The sequence below is a fragment of the Hibiscus syriacus genome, unplaced genomic scaffold (assembly GCF_006381635.1).
Source record: "Hibiscus syriacus cultivar Baekdansim isolate YM2019G1 unplaced genomic scaffold, ASM638163v2 tig00110388_pilon, whole genome shotgun sequence".
In the NCBI taxonomy this organism is placed as follows: Eukaryota; Viridiplantae; Streptophyta; class Magnoliopsida; order Malvales; family Malvaceae; genus Hibiscus; species Hibiscus syriacus.
In genome coordinates, this window is record NW_024062718.1 from 389,093 (window position 1) to 408,890 (window position 19,798).

At 32.9% G+C, this 19,798-nt stretch overlaps 3 protein-coding genes across 3 annotated transcripts; all 3 read right to left on the bottom strand.

Annotated features, from left to right (window-relative positions):
* Nucleotides 1–2,786: 2,786 nt before the first annotated feature.
* On the bottom strand, nucleotides 2,787–3,853 carry LOC120123047 (serine/threonine-protein kinase ATM-like). The gene is made up of 5 exons (XM_039142055.1): nucleotides 3,832–3,853; nucleotides 3,565–3,693; nucleotides 3,288–3,450; nucleotides 3,005–3,161; nucleotides 2,787–2,930 (listed from the first exon to the last, which is right to left on the bottom strand). Exons 1-5 carry the CDS (start codon nucleotides 3,851–3,853, stop codon nucleotides 2,787–2,789), a joined length of 615 nt encoding a protein of 204 aa, XP_038997986.1.
* A 3,995-nt stretch (nucleotides 3,854–7,848) lies between these two features.
* On the bottom strand, nucleotides 7,849–14,257 carry LOC120122862. Its single transcript, XM_039141904.1, has 8 exons — nucleotides 14,075–14,257; nucleotides 13,336–13,440; nucleotides 12,519–12,623; nucleotides 11,827–12,082; nucleotides 11,572–11,649; nucleotides 11,113–11,346; nucleotides 8,495–8,500; nucleotides 7,849–7,891 (listed from the first exon to the last, which is right to left on the bottom strand). The coding sequence occupies exons 1-6, from the start codon at nucleotides 14,240–14,242 to the stop codon at nucleotides 11,213–11,215; spliced, it is 846 nt and encodes a 281-aa protein (XP_038997835.1). The 5' UTR covers nucleotides 14,243–14,257; the 3' UTR covers nucleotides 7,849–7,891; nucleotides 8,495–8,500; nucleotides 11,113–11,212.
* Nucleotides 14,258–16,543: 2,286 nt separating this feature from the next.
* Nucleotides 16,544–19,034, bottom strand: LOC120122861 (diphthine methyltransferase homolog). The gene is made up of 3 exons (XM_039141903.1): nucleotides 18,979–19,034; nucleotides 18,522–18,856; nucleotides 16,544–17,318 (listed from the first exon to the last, which is right to left on the bottom strand). Exons 2-3 carry the CDS (start codon nucleotides 18,847–18,849, stop codon nucleotides 16,597–16,599), a joined length of 1,050 nt encoding a protein of 349 aa, XP_038997834.1. The 5' UTR covers nucleotides 18,850–18,856; nucleotides 18,979–19,034; the 3' UTR covers nucleotides 16,544–16,596.
* Between the last annotated feature and the right edge of the window lie 764 nt (nucleotides 19,035–19,798).

A 19,798-nucleotide genomic window follows, 5' to 3' on the forward strand; every position in this document is an offset into this window, starting at 1 on the left:
TAAAGAATCTCATGACCGGCTCTTTAAGACTAGGCCAACACTTCTTGTAGAAATCCATAGTTAACCCATCAGGACCAGGCGCCTTATTGCTGTCTGAACTCGAGATTGCATCCCATACTTCCTGTTCCGAAAACAACACCTCAAGTCTATCCCTTTGCTCATTTGATAATTTTGAGAAACCAAGATTCATATCCTCCACTTCTAATGTTGCTTTACTATTGTAAGACTGAAAAAAAAAATATGATACATGATTCATTATTTGAACTGGATCCAAAGTTTCCTTACCATCAATTTTCAAGGAACAAATGTTGTTAAATTTTTTCCTGCTCGAAGCACAAAGGTGAAAAAACCTCGTATTCTTATCGTCGTCTTTAATCCACCTCGATCTTGACTTCTGGAACCATATGCTCTCTTCAATCCTGTGCAAGCTCAAAAGGTCCTTTCTGAATTGTGTCAGATCAGTCAATTCCTGAAGCGATAAATTGCCACTCTGAAATTTTAATTCCATATTAAGAATTTTAGCTTCCAACTCTGAAATGGACTCTGAAATCCCTGTGTGCATACTCCCAGTCCATCTTTTAATCGCCTTTTTTGTTCCTTGTAAAATGCTGACGATGCCCCTTCGATTGTTCTCCTTAAGATTTGAAATTGCAGAACTGACCATGTTTTCAAACCCTTCTTCCTCTAATAAGTAGTTAAAATTTTGTCATTTTCCTTGGTCAAATATATCTCCTAAAACTATGTGCATAGTCATTATGAGACACAAATTATGGGACAGAGGGAGTACAATGTTGTGTAGTCAAGTTTCAGAAATTATCAATCCTATACATCCTTATGCACAAGAATATATAAATGCATGCATTAACTTGGTTAAGCATGCATGCATGCCTGTATTGCACTTGTACCGAAAATAATACAAATAAAATTCCCCATAGCTTCTACCAAAAAAGAATGTTCCTCGCAGCTTTCAATGTATCATCGCTAGTAACAATATTAAAGAAACCATGTGAAGGAACAACTTTTTCATGTATCAAATGTTCCCAAAAAGAAAAGGAATTCAAGAAAGCTAGACCCAATCAATTAAGACAATGTTTATAAAATGTCTGATTGTACCTTTCAAAGCTTGCACAAATGCCTTCAAACCAGTCGACAAAAAGATCCTTATTGATGTGAGTGTAGTAATTACGAATGATATAACAAAATGCCACATTCCTATAGTAACACCCATGCAAACTCAACTAAATGATTACGCAGAAAACAGAATAAGAGGAACTTGTAGCATTATTGAGAAATATAAGCATAAGTTAGCAATTCATAGAGATTGAGCAAAAACACTGGCCATATCAAGAATAATTTTACAACAATGCCAGACAGTTTTTTAAGTACAATGATAAAGTAGTATCAAGGTGTCACTTGAGGTATATGCAACAAGAACAATTTGAAGTCTAAAAAGTAAAAGAACCAAAGAATTATAAATAGGTTGCCAGATTTGCAACAACATAACCTTTTTTAACGTAAAATTAGAAACCAAAATACCGTATGAAAAGGGACTAAAAGGTAGAATTGTAAATGAACAGTGTTCGATAAATAATTCCTGAATAGTGTGTTTCTATTCATTTATGTTTGTTTATCAAGCTAAATTAACAAAGATAAACAAGATATTGAGACTCATTCATTGAACAAACCAAACACAAAGCATTTTCAGTTATATGTTCACAACAAGCTCGTTTATGAATAGTTCAAATCACATTTAATAAATCATTTAAAGCTCATTCAAAACTTGTTTATTGTTCATTTATTGTATTACTAGTGTTATTATTTTTTGTTTTATTTATAATATATAATTACTAGTATTTATGTTTGAATATATTATACCTAAAAATAATAAATGCATTCATTTTTTGTTTGTTTATTTAAATTTGTTTATGTATAGTTCATGAACAAATTTTAATTGTTCGTGAACATGTTCATTTAATTCAAACAAATGAAAATGAACACACCTAAATTAAATGAACGAGCACAAATAAGCTTAAAAATAAACAAACGGATATGAACAAAAGTTTCTTCATTCAAGCTCTGTTCATTTATAGCCCTGCTAAAAGGAAATGGTATAGAATGAAACAAGAGTAGTCAAACAAGATCAGAAAGGCTTCACTAGGATAACATGTGATATATTAAAAATTATTTTATAATGGGAAATCGAACATGGAAATTAACGAAGGAAAAGTAATCAAAAAGCAAATCAGCCCAGAATATGTAGTATAAAAGTACTTTTTTCCAGGTTAAACATGCCATAACCATTTTCCTTTCACAAGTGCCTCTTTTAGATGGGCAGCTGTACTCTCTCTTTTAAACCTTTTTTCATTTGATGTTGCTCCGCTTGTATGTGTGCATGACTGTCATGTTACATTAAGAATGACTAAGCTGTTAAAATTTAAAGAATTCAAGCAGTAAAACTGGCAATTTCAACAAATAATTAGTTGAATTTATATCAACACCCAAACTGAAAAAAATAATGCAAGATTAAACACAAATATGCAGCAAATTGAAATTATTATGTAGGTTCAAATCGAAAAAGAAATACCTAAACATAAATACTTTTGAGAGTATAGCATAGCATCAGTTCTAGTAAAAAAATAGCTATTAGTTATAGGCATGAGAACAGAATACCTTATACAATACAAGTGCAGCAAGCTCCACAAGACCATACATCAAATAACAAGAAACAGGTAGTAAAACAAAAGGGAGCAGGGGGCAGAATAGGAATAGGATAAAGATTAAAACACTCACCAAGAAGTATTAGGAATTGATGAATTGCTTAGATCTAGTTCCCTACATATGACATCCAAGAGTTGATCAACCAATAAACTCCCATCAGTTACACCTCTAACTAAATTCAGCTGTAACCTAGCATAAAGAACAAGTGCATCCTACAGAATAAAAAAATACATAAGATACAACCCATAAATTCAAGTTTAGTTTAGAATTTGGAATAAGTGTTAACCTTAAGACCCTTATCACGTGTTGTCAGCCAACAACGAGAAACAACTGGTTGTATAGCGTTATGGATCTCTAAGGACTGACAACTTAAATTTGGACCATCCTTTAACAAGTACGTATTAATACACTCAATTAATTTGTAAGAAACTTTTTCTTCATCCCTGAACATGTGCAGCAAAGGAAAACAGTAATCAGATCACTTTCAGCAATCTCTATAGACAATGATTAAAATCAGCAGATGAAGGCAAAATAAAAATGAAAGCATGCCGATTTCAACAACCATATACCTTATATTAGAAAATATCTTAACAAACCCCTTCACGATATCCTCCCTAAGGTTATCTGTGAAATCTCCAGGAGGATTTTCTAGAAGAGAATGAAGGGTTAGGAGGATGTTATTTTTCTCTGTCAATGTTGTCACCACCTTTTCCATGTAGAAAACCATAAGACCTGGCCAAAATATATTAAAATAAACTTGAGAAGACTAATCAGTTCCAAACAAGGATTGTCAACAAAAAAACAGGAAAAGATATGTGCTTCTAATATAAACAATATTAAACTCACCAGAGTAAATTTTCTTCCTCATATGAAATCGGTAGTCTTTGACCAGCAAAAGATGTCGTAATATACTCCCATATTCAGACTGAAAACTTGGAATATTGTTTATCAAATCCAGTATGTGACTAAAAGTGTCTTAACCACAGACAACAACGGAAACATATTTCCTGAAAGTAAAATGGTGTGATATATCAATATATGCTCCAAGCATAGGTGAAAGCACAAAATGCAGGGAACCAGCACAAACCTTTTAGCTGGTCTATCAATGTGGACTTTTAAAAGTAAGATGTAGCATGGCCTTTAATAGATTAAGTCTTAGGTTAGGACTAACTTTCGACTTTGTTTGCAGTGGCCACCAGATATTTGCAAGGTAGTTTTACAATTTTCTATTTTCGGTTGAAATCACCAATTGGCTGGCATTAACAAGAAGGATTTTACTTGCCAAGAAATTCCCTAGATTCTATTAACCTGACTGAAAACCGCAACCCTTGAGGTAAGATAAAGGAATCCAAGACTACCCAGCTGTTGACAACACAAAGACGCAACTAAATATTTTTATCCTGTATAAATCATAAGGAACCAAATCAATCAGATGCTAACCTGGAAGCTTAGTATCTTCAGCTCGTTGAATGACAATTCTAAGAGTTTTTGCAAATATTAACTTAGATGTTCGTCGCTTGCTTGCTGATATCTCCAATGATACACACTGTGTAAGCAACTTAACAAGAAATAGCTACGTTTCAGCTGTAAATAACAATATAACCAATGTCAATTACATTTGAACTATGTTTTCATAAAACACCTAAAGAAAACATGCCAAAAATACAAGCAGACATGTATCTTACACCGTGGAATCTCATTTGGTTTAAGCTTTGCAGTATTCTGTCCAATAACTTTACAAAATCCGATTGATCTTTCTCCCTCTAGCCAAATACTCAACAACTTTACTCCTTCCTGAAAATGCCAACAAAATTAAAAAAAACGAAAAGAAATTCAGTTAGTTATAGAGTAAGCACATATACTACAATATACGCACATTTTCAAAACGATCCAAATGTTTCTATTTTTTTCAAGTATAAAATCAAAAATAAAAGAACGCATAATTCGTTTGATGGTCCCTTACGAAATATGATGAAAATAGCTTTTAGTTCCCAATAAATTGTGAGAAAGTAATTAAAAAAAATCCTTAAGGTAATGCCATGAGTCGTTAAACCAAGAAAACCTTAAAATCGTAATTTATTTTCTTCTTCTTCTCTTTCTTTTCGATGCACGAAAATAGGAACTTCGAAAATCAACAGTACTTCCATCGGTCATCAAAACCGGAGCGAAGGAGAAAAAAATAAGAAAGGAAAAAAAACAAATTTCAGGTCCGATTATACTGAGAAGAAAACATATAGTAAAAGGGTTTTTCTTCGCGGTCTTTGGTTTTATCCGAGGAGAGCTAGGATACGATCTCTTGAACATCACCGGAAGTAACCATGGCCGCCATTGGGAAGGGAATTCACAGCAAAAGAATATACTACATTAACAGAATGGAGGGAATCAGCCAATAGTGTTTGGGTAATGGGAAGAGTTGAAAAGTGTTGTTTTATTTGTAGGGTAAGTATAGTAATGGTCACTGAATATTTTTGAAGCTTGCATTTAGGTCCCTCAAATTTTAAAACTTGCAATACAGTCCCCCAATATTTATTCCGTTTATAATATGGTCCCCCAACTTAAACCACCGTTAGAAATTAGGATAAATTATATAAAAGGTTATTAAACTTTTCAGACACTTGAATTTAGGTCCCCCAACTTTTAAAACTTGCAAAACAGTCCTCAATTTCATTCTAAACCCCAATTTCCAAAGTAATTCAATTTCATTCTAAACCCTAAATTCCAAAATAATTCAATTAAATTCAATTATGTCAGATTTATTATTATTTAATTTCATCTTATTTCATGTGATACGTATTTTTTATATAAATATAATAGTATAATTCTTATCTGTTGAAGAAATTTTTTAATTAAAAAAAGTAGTTAGGATATAGAAGAGGTTGAAAATAATTTGAATTTTAAATTTATAAAATGTTATTTTGACGTATAAATAAAAGTGTAAACTACTAGGTTGACAACTTAACTATCTAGCCCTTTTTACTTTTGTCATCGATCTTTTAAATTTATCAATCATACAACATAATTATTTAACTGTTACAACTAAGCCACTAGTCGTTACCAATTGATACAAATGATGAATTGGCAGTTAAAAGGAATTGACATTATTATACATTCAGTCTTTATTATTTATATAATCAATTTGGTCCTAAATTAAATAGAATTTAATAAATTAATCATTTAATTAGGATCTGACATGTGTTAGCACATGATCATGACACGTGTCATTGGTGACACATGTCACCACCTAATTATTTATATATGCTATCAATTTGGTCCTAAATTAAATAAAATTTAATAAATTAATCATTTAACCAGGATCTGACATGTGTTAACACATGATCATGATATATGTTATTGGTGACACATGTCACCACCTAATTAGAAGAAAATTAAGTTACAAAGAAGTAAAATTTGGGTCTTGGGCAAACTCAAACCTGAGTCACGCAAATGAAAGATACAAGGTGGAGCCACTAAGCTAACACCATCGTTTGTGTTAAGAGATATACAATAATACATATACTAATAGTATGACCAATGCCAGAAAAAAAAGAATATAATGGAAAATGAAAATAATGAGATTTGAACTTCGGCAAAAAATTTGAAAGCAATAAATGATGGGAAAATATTATATTTTTTTACAATAAAAATATTATATTTGATAAATTGTTTGATAGATTTAATATATTTTTTAAATATTAGTTGATACAATATTTTAAAAGAATAAATTTAAGATTTATATATTTTTTAAACTAAATTTAATAATTATATTTTTCATATTTATAATTCATGATTATATATATAATCTTAAGTTGAGTATTTCTAATATAATTAATAATTTTAATTTCTTATTAAAAATAAAATATTCAAAAAATATAAATGATTCATACATTAATATATGAATATATATTTTTATTTATACATCTAAATATAAATATACATTTATATAAATATATTTTTATTCGTATATTGAAATATTTTGATTAAAATATAAACATATTTTAAATACTAGTTTATACAATAAAAATAAAAATATATCAAAAATATAAATGATTCATACATTTAAATATAAATTGAATCATTTATATTTTCTATATATCTATATTTAATAAGAAAATAAAATTATTGGGGGATTGTTTTGCAAGTTTTAAAAGTTGGGGACCTAAATTCAAGTGCCTGAAAAGTTCAATGACCGTTTATATAATTTACCCTAATTTTCTAACAGTGATTTAAGTTGGGGACCATATTACAAACGGAATAAATATTTGGGGACTGTATTGCAAGTTTTAAAAATTGAAGAACCTAAATGCAAGCTTTTTAAATGTTCAGTGACCATTACTATACTTTACCCTACAATTAATGGGTAAATACTAAAAAAATTAAATGAGACTGATACTTGTAATCGTTTTTCATACATGCTATAAAGCATCGATACTCTTACCCTATGTCTAGATACCTAGACTTCATGGTGAGTAAAATATGGTGCAGTGGTGCAGACATTATCCATACATGGATTGGATTATTTGCGATAGAAGTTCTTGATTCGTTGACTAGTATCTAAAATGATCCATAGTACTGCATTTTGCTTGAATCTATCTCTGCCTCCGTAATGAAAGTGTTAAAATAAGATACAAAGTTTGAAATAGAGTGCAAATTTGATCGAGTCAAATTGAATAAAAAAAATTCAATTAGTCGAGTTGATAAATTTATTTTATAACTTAAATTTTATTTGAATTTTTTCCGACTCGAATTTATGAAATTCTATTCAAAGTGGGTCAAGTTGAGTTATTCGAGTTTATGTTTAAATATAATTATAAATATTTATATTGTTATCCTACTAATTGATTCTAAATTAAACAACTTTCTATTATATATATATATATATATTGCTTAATATAAAAAAAAATATGAACTATATCTTTTTTCTTGTTTAGGTACCTGAACTTTTTTCCGATCAATAGGAATCTAACATTACCCAAAATGTTAAATTAAAAAATAACTAAAATAATTAATAATATCATTAACAATAAAGCATCACCAACAAAATTTAAATTATTAAAAGCTGGATCAAGAGCAAGGAACAGCTATGGCAATAGAACAAATTACTCAAATAACAGTTCCATATTTCCAATCTCCTTTATCCCATGCATAACTTTAGGTTTGGCCCTTAAGAACAATGCATTGCCACTAGATGTGCACATTTGTCGGATTTCAATCCGATCCGGATCGGTTTTTATCCGATCTGGTTTTTTCCCATAGAAAAAAAACCAGTTTATAAAATAACCGGTTCGGTTTCTAACCGGTTTGGAGGGCCGAATATCCTAACCGGTGTAACCGGTTTCGGTTTTAAAAAAACCGGTTTTTTTAAAAAACCGGTTATAAAAAAACCGATTTTAATATTCCAGATTGCTCATAGGGAACCGATTCCCCCCCAAGGGGGTACCGATTCCTCACTGAATGGTTTGGCTCCGAGATTTCCAGAATACTCGGAGGGAACCGATTCCCCCATAGGGGTACCGATTCCCCCTATTCAACGGTCGAAATATTTGAATTTTACACTTAGGGAACCGATTCCCTATGAGAGGAAACCGATTCCCTATGAGAGGGTACCGATTCCCCCACGCTCGAAGCATTTTTATTAAATGTTTTCACACTTAAACGGCTATATTATCTTCATTAATTATCACTAACGTTCAGAAGTGATTCAAGGTGTATTTAAGCAAGCTTAGAAGCCATTGATCAAAGATAAGAAACATCAAACAACTAGAATCAAGAGAGAATCAAAGAGAAAGCATCAAACCTCAAGTTCGATAAATTCAAATACTTAATTGAAATACTTAATTAACTCAACATAATTGAAATACTTAAATACTTCCAAGTTTGATAAATTCAAATACTTAAAAACTTCCAAGTTCGATAAATTCAAATACTTAAAAACTTCAAGTTCGATAATTGAAACAAAATTTACGATAATTGAAATAAAGTTATAAAATAAACTACATTGCCATCTCTTCTTCATCATCTTCGCCTTCTTCGTTTGGAGGGGATATTCCAAGTTCGACTTCTTCAATGTGTAAGTTTGCTTCCAAATCGGCATCAATTGCATCTTCTAGGGTGGTGATATATTGCTTACGAGCCGCTCCATCCAAATAATCCTTTAAACAAATGCATACTTCCACCGACTCGGGACTTAGTCTTGATCTTCGTTGCGATATAACCCTGCCACTAACAGAAAAAACGGATTCCGAAGCTACCGTAGAAGCTTGGACGGTTAGTAAATCACGGGCCATGACGGCTAGAATCGGAAATTGTACTTCCTTTTCTTTCCACCAAGCCAAAATATCCAAACTTTCAAACTCTTCAAATGTCATTTTTGATAGAAAATCGCATGACATGTAATTTCCCAACTCGCTACTTGGGGTGGTAGTACGTGATCGTTTGGATTGAGAATTTACAAGAGTGTTAAAAAGATTCAAATTTATGTTACTTGGACGTCTACTAGATGATTCCGCATTCATTCTCATTTGATCGTGTATTACACTACTTGATCCGTATTTAGTTAAATAAATTGCAAACATGTCTCGAAAACATTTGTTAAAATAATTTATTTGGTTTTGGACATAGTTGGGTTCATCATCGGTTAGATTAAAAGCAAACGCAATTTGTTCAATTAGTGTTTCAACCCCACCAACATTTAACGTTGGGTTTAAAGCGGCGGCACAAGCAAAAATGGGAGGAATCTCCTTAAAATATTTTAAAAGTTTTTCCTTCATTGCAAAGCCAATTTCTTGAAAAACTTCGGTTTCAAATTCAAAGTCATTTAGTCGGGTAGCCAACAAAAATATTTGATTAAGAACCAACGGGCTAGTAGGGTAATAAACACCGGATAAACAAGTTGTTGCATTTTTAAAAACCTCAAGCAAATCGGTTATTTTGGCTATAGTTTCCCAACTCGAATCCGGATAAATGTTTGGGACATGACCCCTCTCGAAAAGCCGATCGTGAAATGTTTGCAATGTTTCCCTTTGCCTTAAGGCAGTATGCATCATCATCCAAGTTGAGTTTCAACGAGTTGGACAATCCAAATTAGGACCCAAAGCTTTTTTATTAACGGACTTACAAAATCGTTTATAATCATTTAGTCTTTTGTTGTTGTTACAAAGAACCGATTTTATCATTGTTTTAAATTCTAATCTAATCGGCTCAATAACCTCCAAACCGGCTTGCACGGATAAATTAATTATGTGTGCAACGCAACGGGTATGAAAAAACGCACCGTCTAAAATCGGTGAAAGTAATATTTTCAATCTTGGAACCGCATTTGTATTATTCGATGCATTATCAAAGGATATAGAAAAAACTTTATTTTCTAATTTATAAAGACAAATTACCCTTTTTAAAAGTGTAAATAAATTAGCACCGGTATGCGACTCACCGAATAATTCAAACGCGATTGTTCTTTTCATCATTTGCCAATTATCTTGATCTAACTAATGTGACGTAACGGCTAAAAAAGAATTTCCGGTATTATGAGGGAAACTCCAAACGTCACATGTAAGCGACACACCATAACGGTGTTCTTGGAATCCTAAAATCATTTTTTCCCTCGCCGTACGCCACATTTTTATAACATCTCTTCTAAGGGTAGTACGACTTACTTGAGTATAACGTGGTTGCATTAGTTGTTGAATTGTTGTCGTGAAATCTTCATCATCAAAGTGGTCGAACGACAATGCTTTTGTAATCACGAACTTTGTAAACACTTCTCGTAATTTTTCGTTGTCGTAAACAAAAACACCACCTTGCGGTGTAAGATTCGATTGACTAGGATCCGATCTTGAGCGAAGTGCCTTGCATGATTTTGTCAAATGATTCTTCAACGTTGTGTTTCCTTCCAATGCAAGAAACTTTAGACAAAGTTTACAACGCGCCCTCCTTGAGCCATTTGACATCTCACATAAATCGTAGTGATCCCAAATGTCTTTGTTTCGAGTGTGTTCGATCACTCTCACGACTTCAAGGTTTCCCCCGACGGAAGATTCAGCCGTGTTACTCATGATGAACAAAAAATTACAAAAATAAGATTTGAGAGATATTTAAGTGTTGTGTAATAAGATTTGAGAAATTTGTAATCAACCAAATACATCCCCAACCTATTTATACATGTTTAAGGTGGTAAAATGGTAATTTTTTAAAGAAAAAAAGGTCAAAAACGATCACAAAATCCCCCCCAACGGCTATATTAACGGCTAGTTTTTTAAACCCAGACCGGTTTTTTTCAAACCGGTTTTTTATCCGGTAAAAAAACCGGTTTAAAAAAATCCGATCCGGTTAAAAAAAACCAGTTTTTCCCAAATCCGATTTCGGATATTCGGATTTTTTGTGCACCCCTAATTGACACCACTAAAAGATGTAAGGAATACATTGCCAAAAGCATTAGATTTTAGTTCCATGCCACTTTTGTCTGTAGTGCTCTCTATCTATGCAAAATGTGGTGGGTCTATTTATTCAGGTTTTCTTCGAGACGATCAATGGCAGCCCCAAGACCACTCTTTGCTTCTCCCATTTCTCTCGAATCTTTAGCAGCCGTGTTCTCTTCGTTCGCTTTCTCTACAAGCTTCAAGTGGATCCAACCTGTCACAAAATGCAAATCCTATATTACATGTCCAGCACGAACAATATATCACAAAATGCAATTGGATTCCTTTACTGTCACCTTTAAAGGTTTTTATGGTAACATTGGGTCGTGATTGAATGAACAACTGGTTACACAGCAGTTACATAACGGCCTATTGAAGACCATTTCACTGTTAATTCAAGAAAATATCAATGTGAAATTACAACGTGCAAATAGATTACCAAGAGGAAAACATAAAGCTGCTCCAAGGACTGAACCTAGCACCACGTTCCTTGCACGCCATTGAAGAGACCCAGGCACTACAGATATCAACAAACAAAGAAAAAGGAAGAAGATAAATACAGATGAGAATCATATATTATCCTTGTTCTGTTTCCAAGGCTCCAATTTCAACTGTGAAAGAAGTTAATGATAGAGGTAAAATATACTGGAACTCATAAGAAAATGATTGCATTTAGTAAGGCTAGAATTATTACTAATTAGACCAAAGGTTGCAGCAGTTGCAGAACCAGCACCAACAACATTGAATACATCATGGACACCCCGTTTCTCAGCCAACAAATTTTGTAAACCATAGAATCCAGCAGTGAACATTCCAAGTCGAACTCCACCTACAATTGAGCCACGAGTGACTCGGATAAACCTTTTTTCCATCGCATCCCGCATCAACCGATACTGCTCTCGTTTATCTGGAGTGCTGCCAAGCTTCAACATTACTTCTGCATCTTTGCTCTACCAAAGAATTCCCAAATTTCAATAAAAAAACATTGTAGAATAAGAATAAAAACATAAGCAGTTTTGAAGGAAGAAAGGACACTCACATGATTGCAACTAAAGGAAACAACTGTCAGGATTGTAAACACACCCATAACATACAAATTATATCACATTCAAACATTCTTTCAACTTCCTATGAATCAAATTGAAGATATTTCTATACCAAAAAATGAACAATCACATGATTGCAAAAAAAAATTGCAGGACTGTAAAGATCTCCATTATATATAAATTATATCATGCATAGGTACACACACATACATGTATACAAATTATATCATACAAAGGTACACAAACATACATGTATACAAATTATATCAAATTCATACATTCTTGAACCTCCCTATGCATCAAATTGAAAGCCTTTCTTTTATGCAAACAAAAAACTTACAACTGAAGCAGCAGCTTCCTTACTACCTCCATATAACATGCCTGCAAACACTCCAATGACAGTGGCTGTGCCCCAGTTTACAGTTCCACCTAATCTTTCTGTTCTCTGGTTTAGAAACGCAGCTGTTAGCATATATCATTCTGAGCCATAATATTAACTAACTTCTCCAAAACAAGAAACAATTGAATATAAAACCAATTCATTCCAATAAGTCAAATAACCAAAGGGACTTTCATCGTTTTTAAAACTGAAAGGTATCTGTTCATTGATGGATCAAAGTCTTAGTTATAAATCAAGAGTATATCATATATACAATCTGAAAAAAGAATACAAATTGGAAAAAAATGAATTGAAAGAAAAAATGAATTGGCAGCAGGATTTGGTTCTAATAGAGGGGCAGCCAGTACAGAACAACGACACTGCCGGCAACGAAAACACACCAACAGCAGCCTCTAGGGCCAGCGAAAACACTACCAGCCTGGCCGTGGTCTTAATCGGCCGGCAACATCGCTAAGGAAGGTTGGCAGTACACGATGGAGGCTCCTCACAGCGAAACCAAAGCTGCCCAGCCGTGGACCAGGCCGGTTAAGCCTTCCCCGACGACAACCCGGCCTCAACATGGCCACCAACGGCATACAAATTATTTCATACATGTATACAAATATATCATACATAGGAACACACACATACATTTATACAAATTATAACATACATAGCTACACAAACATACATGTATACAAATTATATCAAATTTATACTCTTGAAACTCCCTATGCATCAAATTGAAAGCATTTTTTAATGCAAAAAAAAAACTTACAACTGAAGCAGCAGCTTCCTTACTACCTCCATGTAACATGCCTGCAAACACTCCAATGACACTGGCTGTGCCACAGTTTACAGTTCCAGCTAATCTTTCTGTTCTCTGGTTTAGAAACACAGATGTTAGCATATGTCATTCTGAGCCATAATATTAACTAACTTCTCCAAAACAAGAATCAATCGAATATCAAACCAATTCATGCCAATAAGTCAAATAACCAAAGGGGCTTTCATCGTTTTTAAAACTGAAAGGTATATGCTCGTTGAATTGTATTGAAATTAACTTGATTGGATCAAAGTCTTAATTATAAATCAAGAGTATATCATATATACAATCTGAAAAAAGAATACAAATTGGAAAAAATGAATTGAAAGAAAAAATGAATTGGCAGCGGGATTTGGTTCGAATATAGTGGCTGCCAGTACAGAACGACGACACTGCCGGCGACCACACGACCAGCCTTGCCGTGGCCTTAAACGGCCGGCAACATCGCTAAGGAAGGTTGGCAGTACACGGCAGAGGCTCCTCACAGCGAAACCAAAGCTGCCCAGCCGCGGACCAGGCCGGTTAAGCCTTCCCCGAAGACAACCCGGCCTCTCCGTTGCCACCAACGACCGAAACGAACCACGGCGGCGGCGAACCGAACCAAACTCACGGTTTCTTTCGAAACAGCCACGCTCACGACGACGACGGAATAAAGATGGTGACGAAAAGCTTAAGGAGAGACGACCGGTACCTTACCTTTTGCAACGGGCGGCGGCGGCGATGGAAGGAGAGGGCAGCGGCGTGAGGCTAAACAAACAAAGAAGAAAGAAAAGGAACAGTGGGAGGCTCCGTTCGTGATATAGCAGGGTTCAGAATTCAATTCAAAACAAAATTGACCTAATTGCATGATAATTCTCATACTTTATATGTTTTACGAAATGGGCTTCAATCTCACCAAAACTGAATTAGGATTTAGGGAAAATCCCCAAATTCTAGGGTTTTAATTGGGAAAAATTAGGGTGTTACAAGGTGTTTGCTCCAATTACCTAAATTTTATGTTAATAGAATGGTCGGTACTGGATTTACCAAACGATTAAATGTTATTTTGCCCTCCAAAGTGTATCTGGTTATCATTTTGGTACCTAATTTCAAAAACACTTTTGGTTTTTTATTTGTAATTTTTAAATCTGTCTTTCTTTCTAGTTTTATGTATTTTTAAAAAAAAAAATTTGTAAAAATTTATGATATTTCTAAATACTTTTTGGTACTTTCTTAACTTTTCCCTATTTTTTATTTTTAAGATTTAATTTTATATTTTATATTTTTTTAATTTAGTATACTGGAACATATCATGTGTTTTAACATAATTTTTAGATGGACTAATGTGATAATTTTTAGATGGACTAATGTGATAGGTGATTTAAAACTTTAGGTATTAAATTATATATAAAAAACTTAAAGTATGAAAAGAATAATTGGGTATAATTTTAGTGATCAAATAACATTTAACCCTTTACTAAATATTTTTTTATATTTTTCACTATATCTTTAATTTGTGTGATAGTATATTTTTGAAGGAATAATATTTTTGAAGGAAGAAATGACACTCACATGATTGCAACTAAAGGAAACAACTGTTAGGATTGTAAACACACCCATAACATACAAGTTATATCACATTCAAAAATTATTTCAACTTCCTATGAATCAAATTGAAGATATTTCTATACCAAAAAAATGAACAATTACATGTTTATTGCAACAACAAAAAAACAATTGCAGGACTGTAAAGATCTCCATTGTATATAAATTATATCATGCATAGGTACAAACACATACATGTATACAAATTATATCATACATAGGTACACAAACATAGATGTATACAAATTATATCAAATTCATACATTCTTGCAACTCCCTATGCATCAAATTGAAAGCCTTTTTTAATGCAAACAAAAAACTTACAACTGAAGCAGCAGCTTCCTTACTACCTCCATATTACATGCCTGCAAACACTGCAATGACAGTGGCTGTGCCCCAGTTTACAGTTCCAGCTAATCTTTCTGTTCTCTGGTTTAGAAACACAGATGTTAGCTATATCATTCTGAACAATAATATTAACGAACTTCTCCAAAACAAGAATCAATCGAATATCAAACCAATTCATGCCAATAAGTCAAATAACCAAAGGGGCTTTCATCGTTTTTAAAACTGAAAGGTATCTGCTCATTGAATCGTATTGAAATTAACTAGATTGGATCAAAGTCTTAGTTCTAAATCAAGAGTATATCATATATACAATCTGAAAAAAAAAGAATACAAATTGGGGAAAATGAATTGAAAGAAAAGACTTTACTTTGGGTGGGTTTCTTCGTGTTTTTCAGAAGCTTCCATTAATCAAATTTGGGTATCGCAAGATAGAAGGAGCTGCTGATTGATGGAAACGATTTTGTCACAGTTCGATTTCTTTAAGCGGCGGTGCCACCCCAGTAGATGACAAGGTGTTTGCTCAAATTACCTAAATTTTATGTTATTAGAACGGGTCGGTTCTGGATTTACCAAAGGGTTAAATTTTATTTTACCCTCCAAAGTGTATCTTATTATCATTTTGGTACCTAATTTCAAAAACACTTTTGGTTTTTTTATTTATGATTTTAAATTTGTCTTTCTTTTTTAAAAAATAAAATTTGTAATTTTTTTTTGATATTTCTAAATATTTTTTTTTTGATATATTCTTAACTTTTCCCTAATTTTTTAGTTTTAAGATTTAATTTTAGATTTTTCTTTTTCTTAATTTAGTATACTGAAATATATAATGTGTTTTTAACATATTTTTTAGATGGACTAATGTGATAGGTGATTTATAATTTTAGGTATTAGATTATATAAAAAAATCTTCAAGTTTCTAAAGAATAATTGGGTATAATTTTTGTGATCAAATAACATTTAATCCTTTACTATAATATTTTTTTATTTTTCACTTTATCTTTAATTTGTGACATTATATTTTATTTTACTCTCTTCAAACTATAAACTATATGATTAAAGGTCAAATTTTTTTAAGACTATACATGTAAGAAACAAAAAATCATTACACTTTTTATAACTGTGAGATCAACAATTAATAAAAATCAGATAAATAATTGCATATATTTGGGCCAAACGACCTGCCATAGTTGGAAAGAGAAATAGATTATCATATGCGCAATACATATAATATTTCCTAAACCAACATAATTGGTTTGTAATGTGAACAAAGCTAACACGTCATTAAATGCAACAAATATCACTTTTTGGCATCCATAATCGAAGAAGCCGATCATAAAACGAGCAAGTAGCCACAGTAGTACTCTTGGTTTCGCCGCCCGGTAATATTTTCGCTCTCTGCCAATCTGCCCCATACGCAAGTGAGCCATGCTGACTGTAAGCTTCGACGACTTCCGGTTTCTTGTCTCCGATCTTGACGATTGCGAATCCATTGTGCATACAAGCCGCTAAGATCATGCCTGAAACAAAAGGATGGTGCTTGATTCTCCAAACTCCTCCACCAAGACAAACTGAAGCTTCATTCACTGGTCTTGAGATAGATCTTAGATCCCATACCCTCAAGTACTCATCGTAGCTACCCGTAAGTATGGTGTTCGGGTCGTTGGGGCTCTTGGCAATGCAACAAACTCCCATCTTATGGACCTTGGAGTTCTGGAAAACCCTATCGGACGGACTATCCCTTATATCCCAACAACTGAATTTGCAGTCATCCGATCCCGTATATACTAATTGTGGCTGATGAATGTCGAAGCAAGTTGTCCAAAGCTCAAAGTCATGCGCCTTCCACTCTTGTAACTTCTCTATTCCAGACTCTGCAATGGTTATTATCGAAACAGAACCATCAGAAAGTCCAACTGAAATAGACGTGGCCGATGGGTTCCAATCAAGGAAAAGGCACATGGATGAGCTGATTCTTTCACCGCTGACTTCATTAAGAAAACCTCCTGCATCAGAGATAAATAAATCCAAGGATTTTTTTCTAACAATGTCAACATAATGATTTAGAGCGAAGAACTCGAGGGAGAACAAAACATACTAAAAATCTTTTGGAACAGTCCTAAAATTTTCGATTGAATTAACGATATCAAATGGAAGAAGTACAAACTTAGAATGACAATCCAACATAATGCTGAAATAAACTATTTACCTCTAGCAGCATTTACACATGCTCACATGACATATCATAGAAATTATTGGATCAAAGGGGTAATACTGTAGTTTTCATGGCCATTATTAACTCAGAAAACTGTGATAGTCAGATACCTAAAGCATCATTTGATTGGGGTAAAATTCAGTTAAACCATGGAAAAATTCTAGCATTTTGATAGAGGTTTTACTAGACGCATAGCACAACTTTTGAAACACTTTTCCACTACCCATGTAAGTGTAAAGGAGTTACAGAAAATATATGACAAACAGAAACTGAACACCAGTGTTAGCATGCTTTCGCACTAATTTAAATTAGAAAAAAAATATTAGCATATGCTCTAGTGATATTTTATGTAGAAAGAAATTAAAATAGAAGTTTTTATGATTTATATTATTCTCGACTCTTCATTTTTCTAGAAGTACTCATGCCTGACACTCCTAATCAACACATAATCAGACATGAAAACGGGATATTACCTTCTAAAGATCCTCAAATGCATGAAATAACCTAGACAAAGATCAACATACTTGTGCTATACGCATACTCATATCTGACACACACTTATCTGCATACCATATCATATATTAAGTTTGTATACTTGCAATAACTAGCTCCAGGGTAAAAATTAATTCATTAATTCAATCAAAGTACCTTGTATATTTTCCTCATTTGTGGGATAATTAATCCTACCCTACAATCCTACAATCAGGACGAAAATAGATTATTCATAGAAAATACAAAGAAAATATTTAAAATATATGAGAGTTTGAACTTTCCAGAGGGCGACCACCCCCATCACCCTTCTGTCCATCACGGCCTACAATTACTTCCTTGATATTGATTACCATGTATTAAACAACATGAACACATGAATACTACAACATGACAACATGGAATTCCAAGCACAGCAAAGTGAGTTTTAAAATTAAGAATTACTCACAGTGACAAAAACAAGACTAAGAAAAATCCATACAATGCTACATAATTTGAAACATACCTCTGGTTTTCTCTTCGTTAGAGGAACCCTCAAAACTATAGATTCTCAAGTACCCATCAGCATCAGCTTGAGCAAGGAGAGGCCCGGCGTTACTTCCAATTGTGCTCCACTTAATATCAAAAATCCCAGCAGTATCCACGCGATGAAACAACTCGAGATTACCCTTTTCGGCATTGACATCGAATAACGAAATACTGCCAGCTCGGGTTGGTTGCTCACCTTCTTGTAGGGTGTACGTTGAAGCCGCCAACACATTTTGGTAACCTTCGTGGGGGCAAAACTCAACGGCATCAGCATTGCCTTGTAAATAGCAATGAGCCACGTCCATTGCTCAGCTGGGCATTTCATCAAGCAAGTTATAAGCATAGGATTTAAATTTGAAACAAAAAAGTAGACAAGAAAATGTTGGCATATTTTTCGAGGGAAATTGAGAAATTTAAAAGAATGAGAAAACTACCTTCGTTGATTATTTGCTTCGTTAGGAATTTTAGAAATTGGAAAGTTCTGTGACCGTCTCAACCAAATTAGTAGGTCAAACCTAGCGGCAAGTATGTATATATAATGGGTAAAGCACACAAATTGTATTCCGATCATGTTACTTTTTTTAATTTTCGACTATTAAAAGTTATAAAATGAACATTTAATTATAGAATGTTATTTTGTTGAGTCGGCTACTATTAAAAGTTACAGAATAATTATTCAATTATTCATATGTTTTAAATTTATTATTTTTTATTAAAATATTAGTGATCATATGAGCTGTACATTAACTGACTATTTTCTACAACTCCTTTACACTTTATTTACATAGGGTAGTGGAAAAGTGGGGATTGTCTCAGGAAAGGCGGGTTAATATACAGTTAATATACGGTATTACTGGATATATTAAAAGATATTTAATAAATTCGGTTTAGCGCTACCTATTATGTTGACAGACTAATAATGTTTTAGGTAGAAAACATGAAAAACTATTAAAAAAATGGTAATCGGTAAACTTTGGTTATCGGAAAGTATCTATCATTTTTATAAAAGTGTCTATACTTTCAACATATCAGGTAAATTTTATCGGTTTTGTCATAATGAAACTGGTTTTGTCATATTTTTACCTGTTATATTGTAAAGTATTTATCATTTTTATAAAAGTGTTCATACTTTTTTCACTGTGGAAAACATTAATTTAAGGTTATCTTTTGTGTGAGTTTTAAGATATTAATTTAGTAATTATAGGTGTCTAATGATTTATTTTTTACGTTACGGTATATATTATTATTAAATTA

Excerpts from the sequence above, each read along its gene's own strand:
- LOC120122862 (XM_039141904.1), bottom strand. The coding sequence starts at position 14,242 with ATGAGAATTATCATGCAATTAGGTCAATTTTGTTTTGAATTGAATTCT. Across the intron at positions 13,441-14,074 it reads CGCCCGTTGCAAAAGGTAAG|AGAACAGAAAGATTAGCTGG; the intron begins GTACCGGTCGTC and ends TTTCTAAACCAG. Across the intron at positions 12,624-13,335 it reads AGGAAGCTGCTGCTTCAGTT|AGAACAGAAAGATTAGGTGG; the intron begins GTAAGTTTTTTT and ends TTTCTAAACCAG.
- LOC120122861 (XM_039141903.1), bottom strand. The coding sequence starts at position 18,849 with ATGGACGTGGCTCATTGCTATTTACAAGGCAATGCTGATGCCGTTGAG. Across the intron at positions 17,319-18,521 it reads TAACGAAGAGAAAACCAGAG|GAGGTTTTCTTAATGAAGTC; the intron begins GTATGTTTCAAA and ends TCTCTGATGCAG.
- LOC120123047 (XM_039142055.1), bottom strand. The coding sequence starts at position 3,853 with ATGCTACATCTTACTTTTAAAA. Across the intron at positions 3,694-3,831 it reads GCTACATCTTACTTTTAAAA|ACACTTTTAGTCACATACTG; the intron begins GTCCACATTGAT and ends TCTGTGGTTAAG. Across the intron at positions 3,451-3,564 it reads GAGGAAGAAAATTTACTCTG|GTCTTATGGTTTTCTACATG; the intron begins GTGAGTTTAATA and ends TATTTTGGCCAG.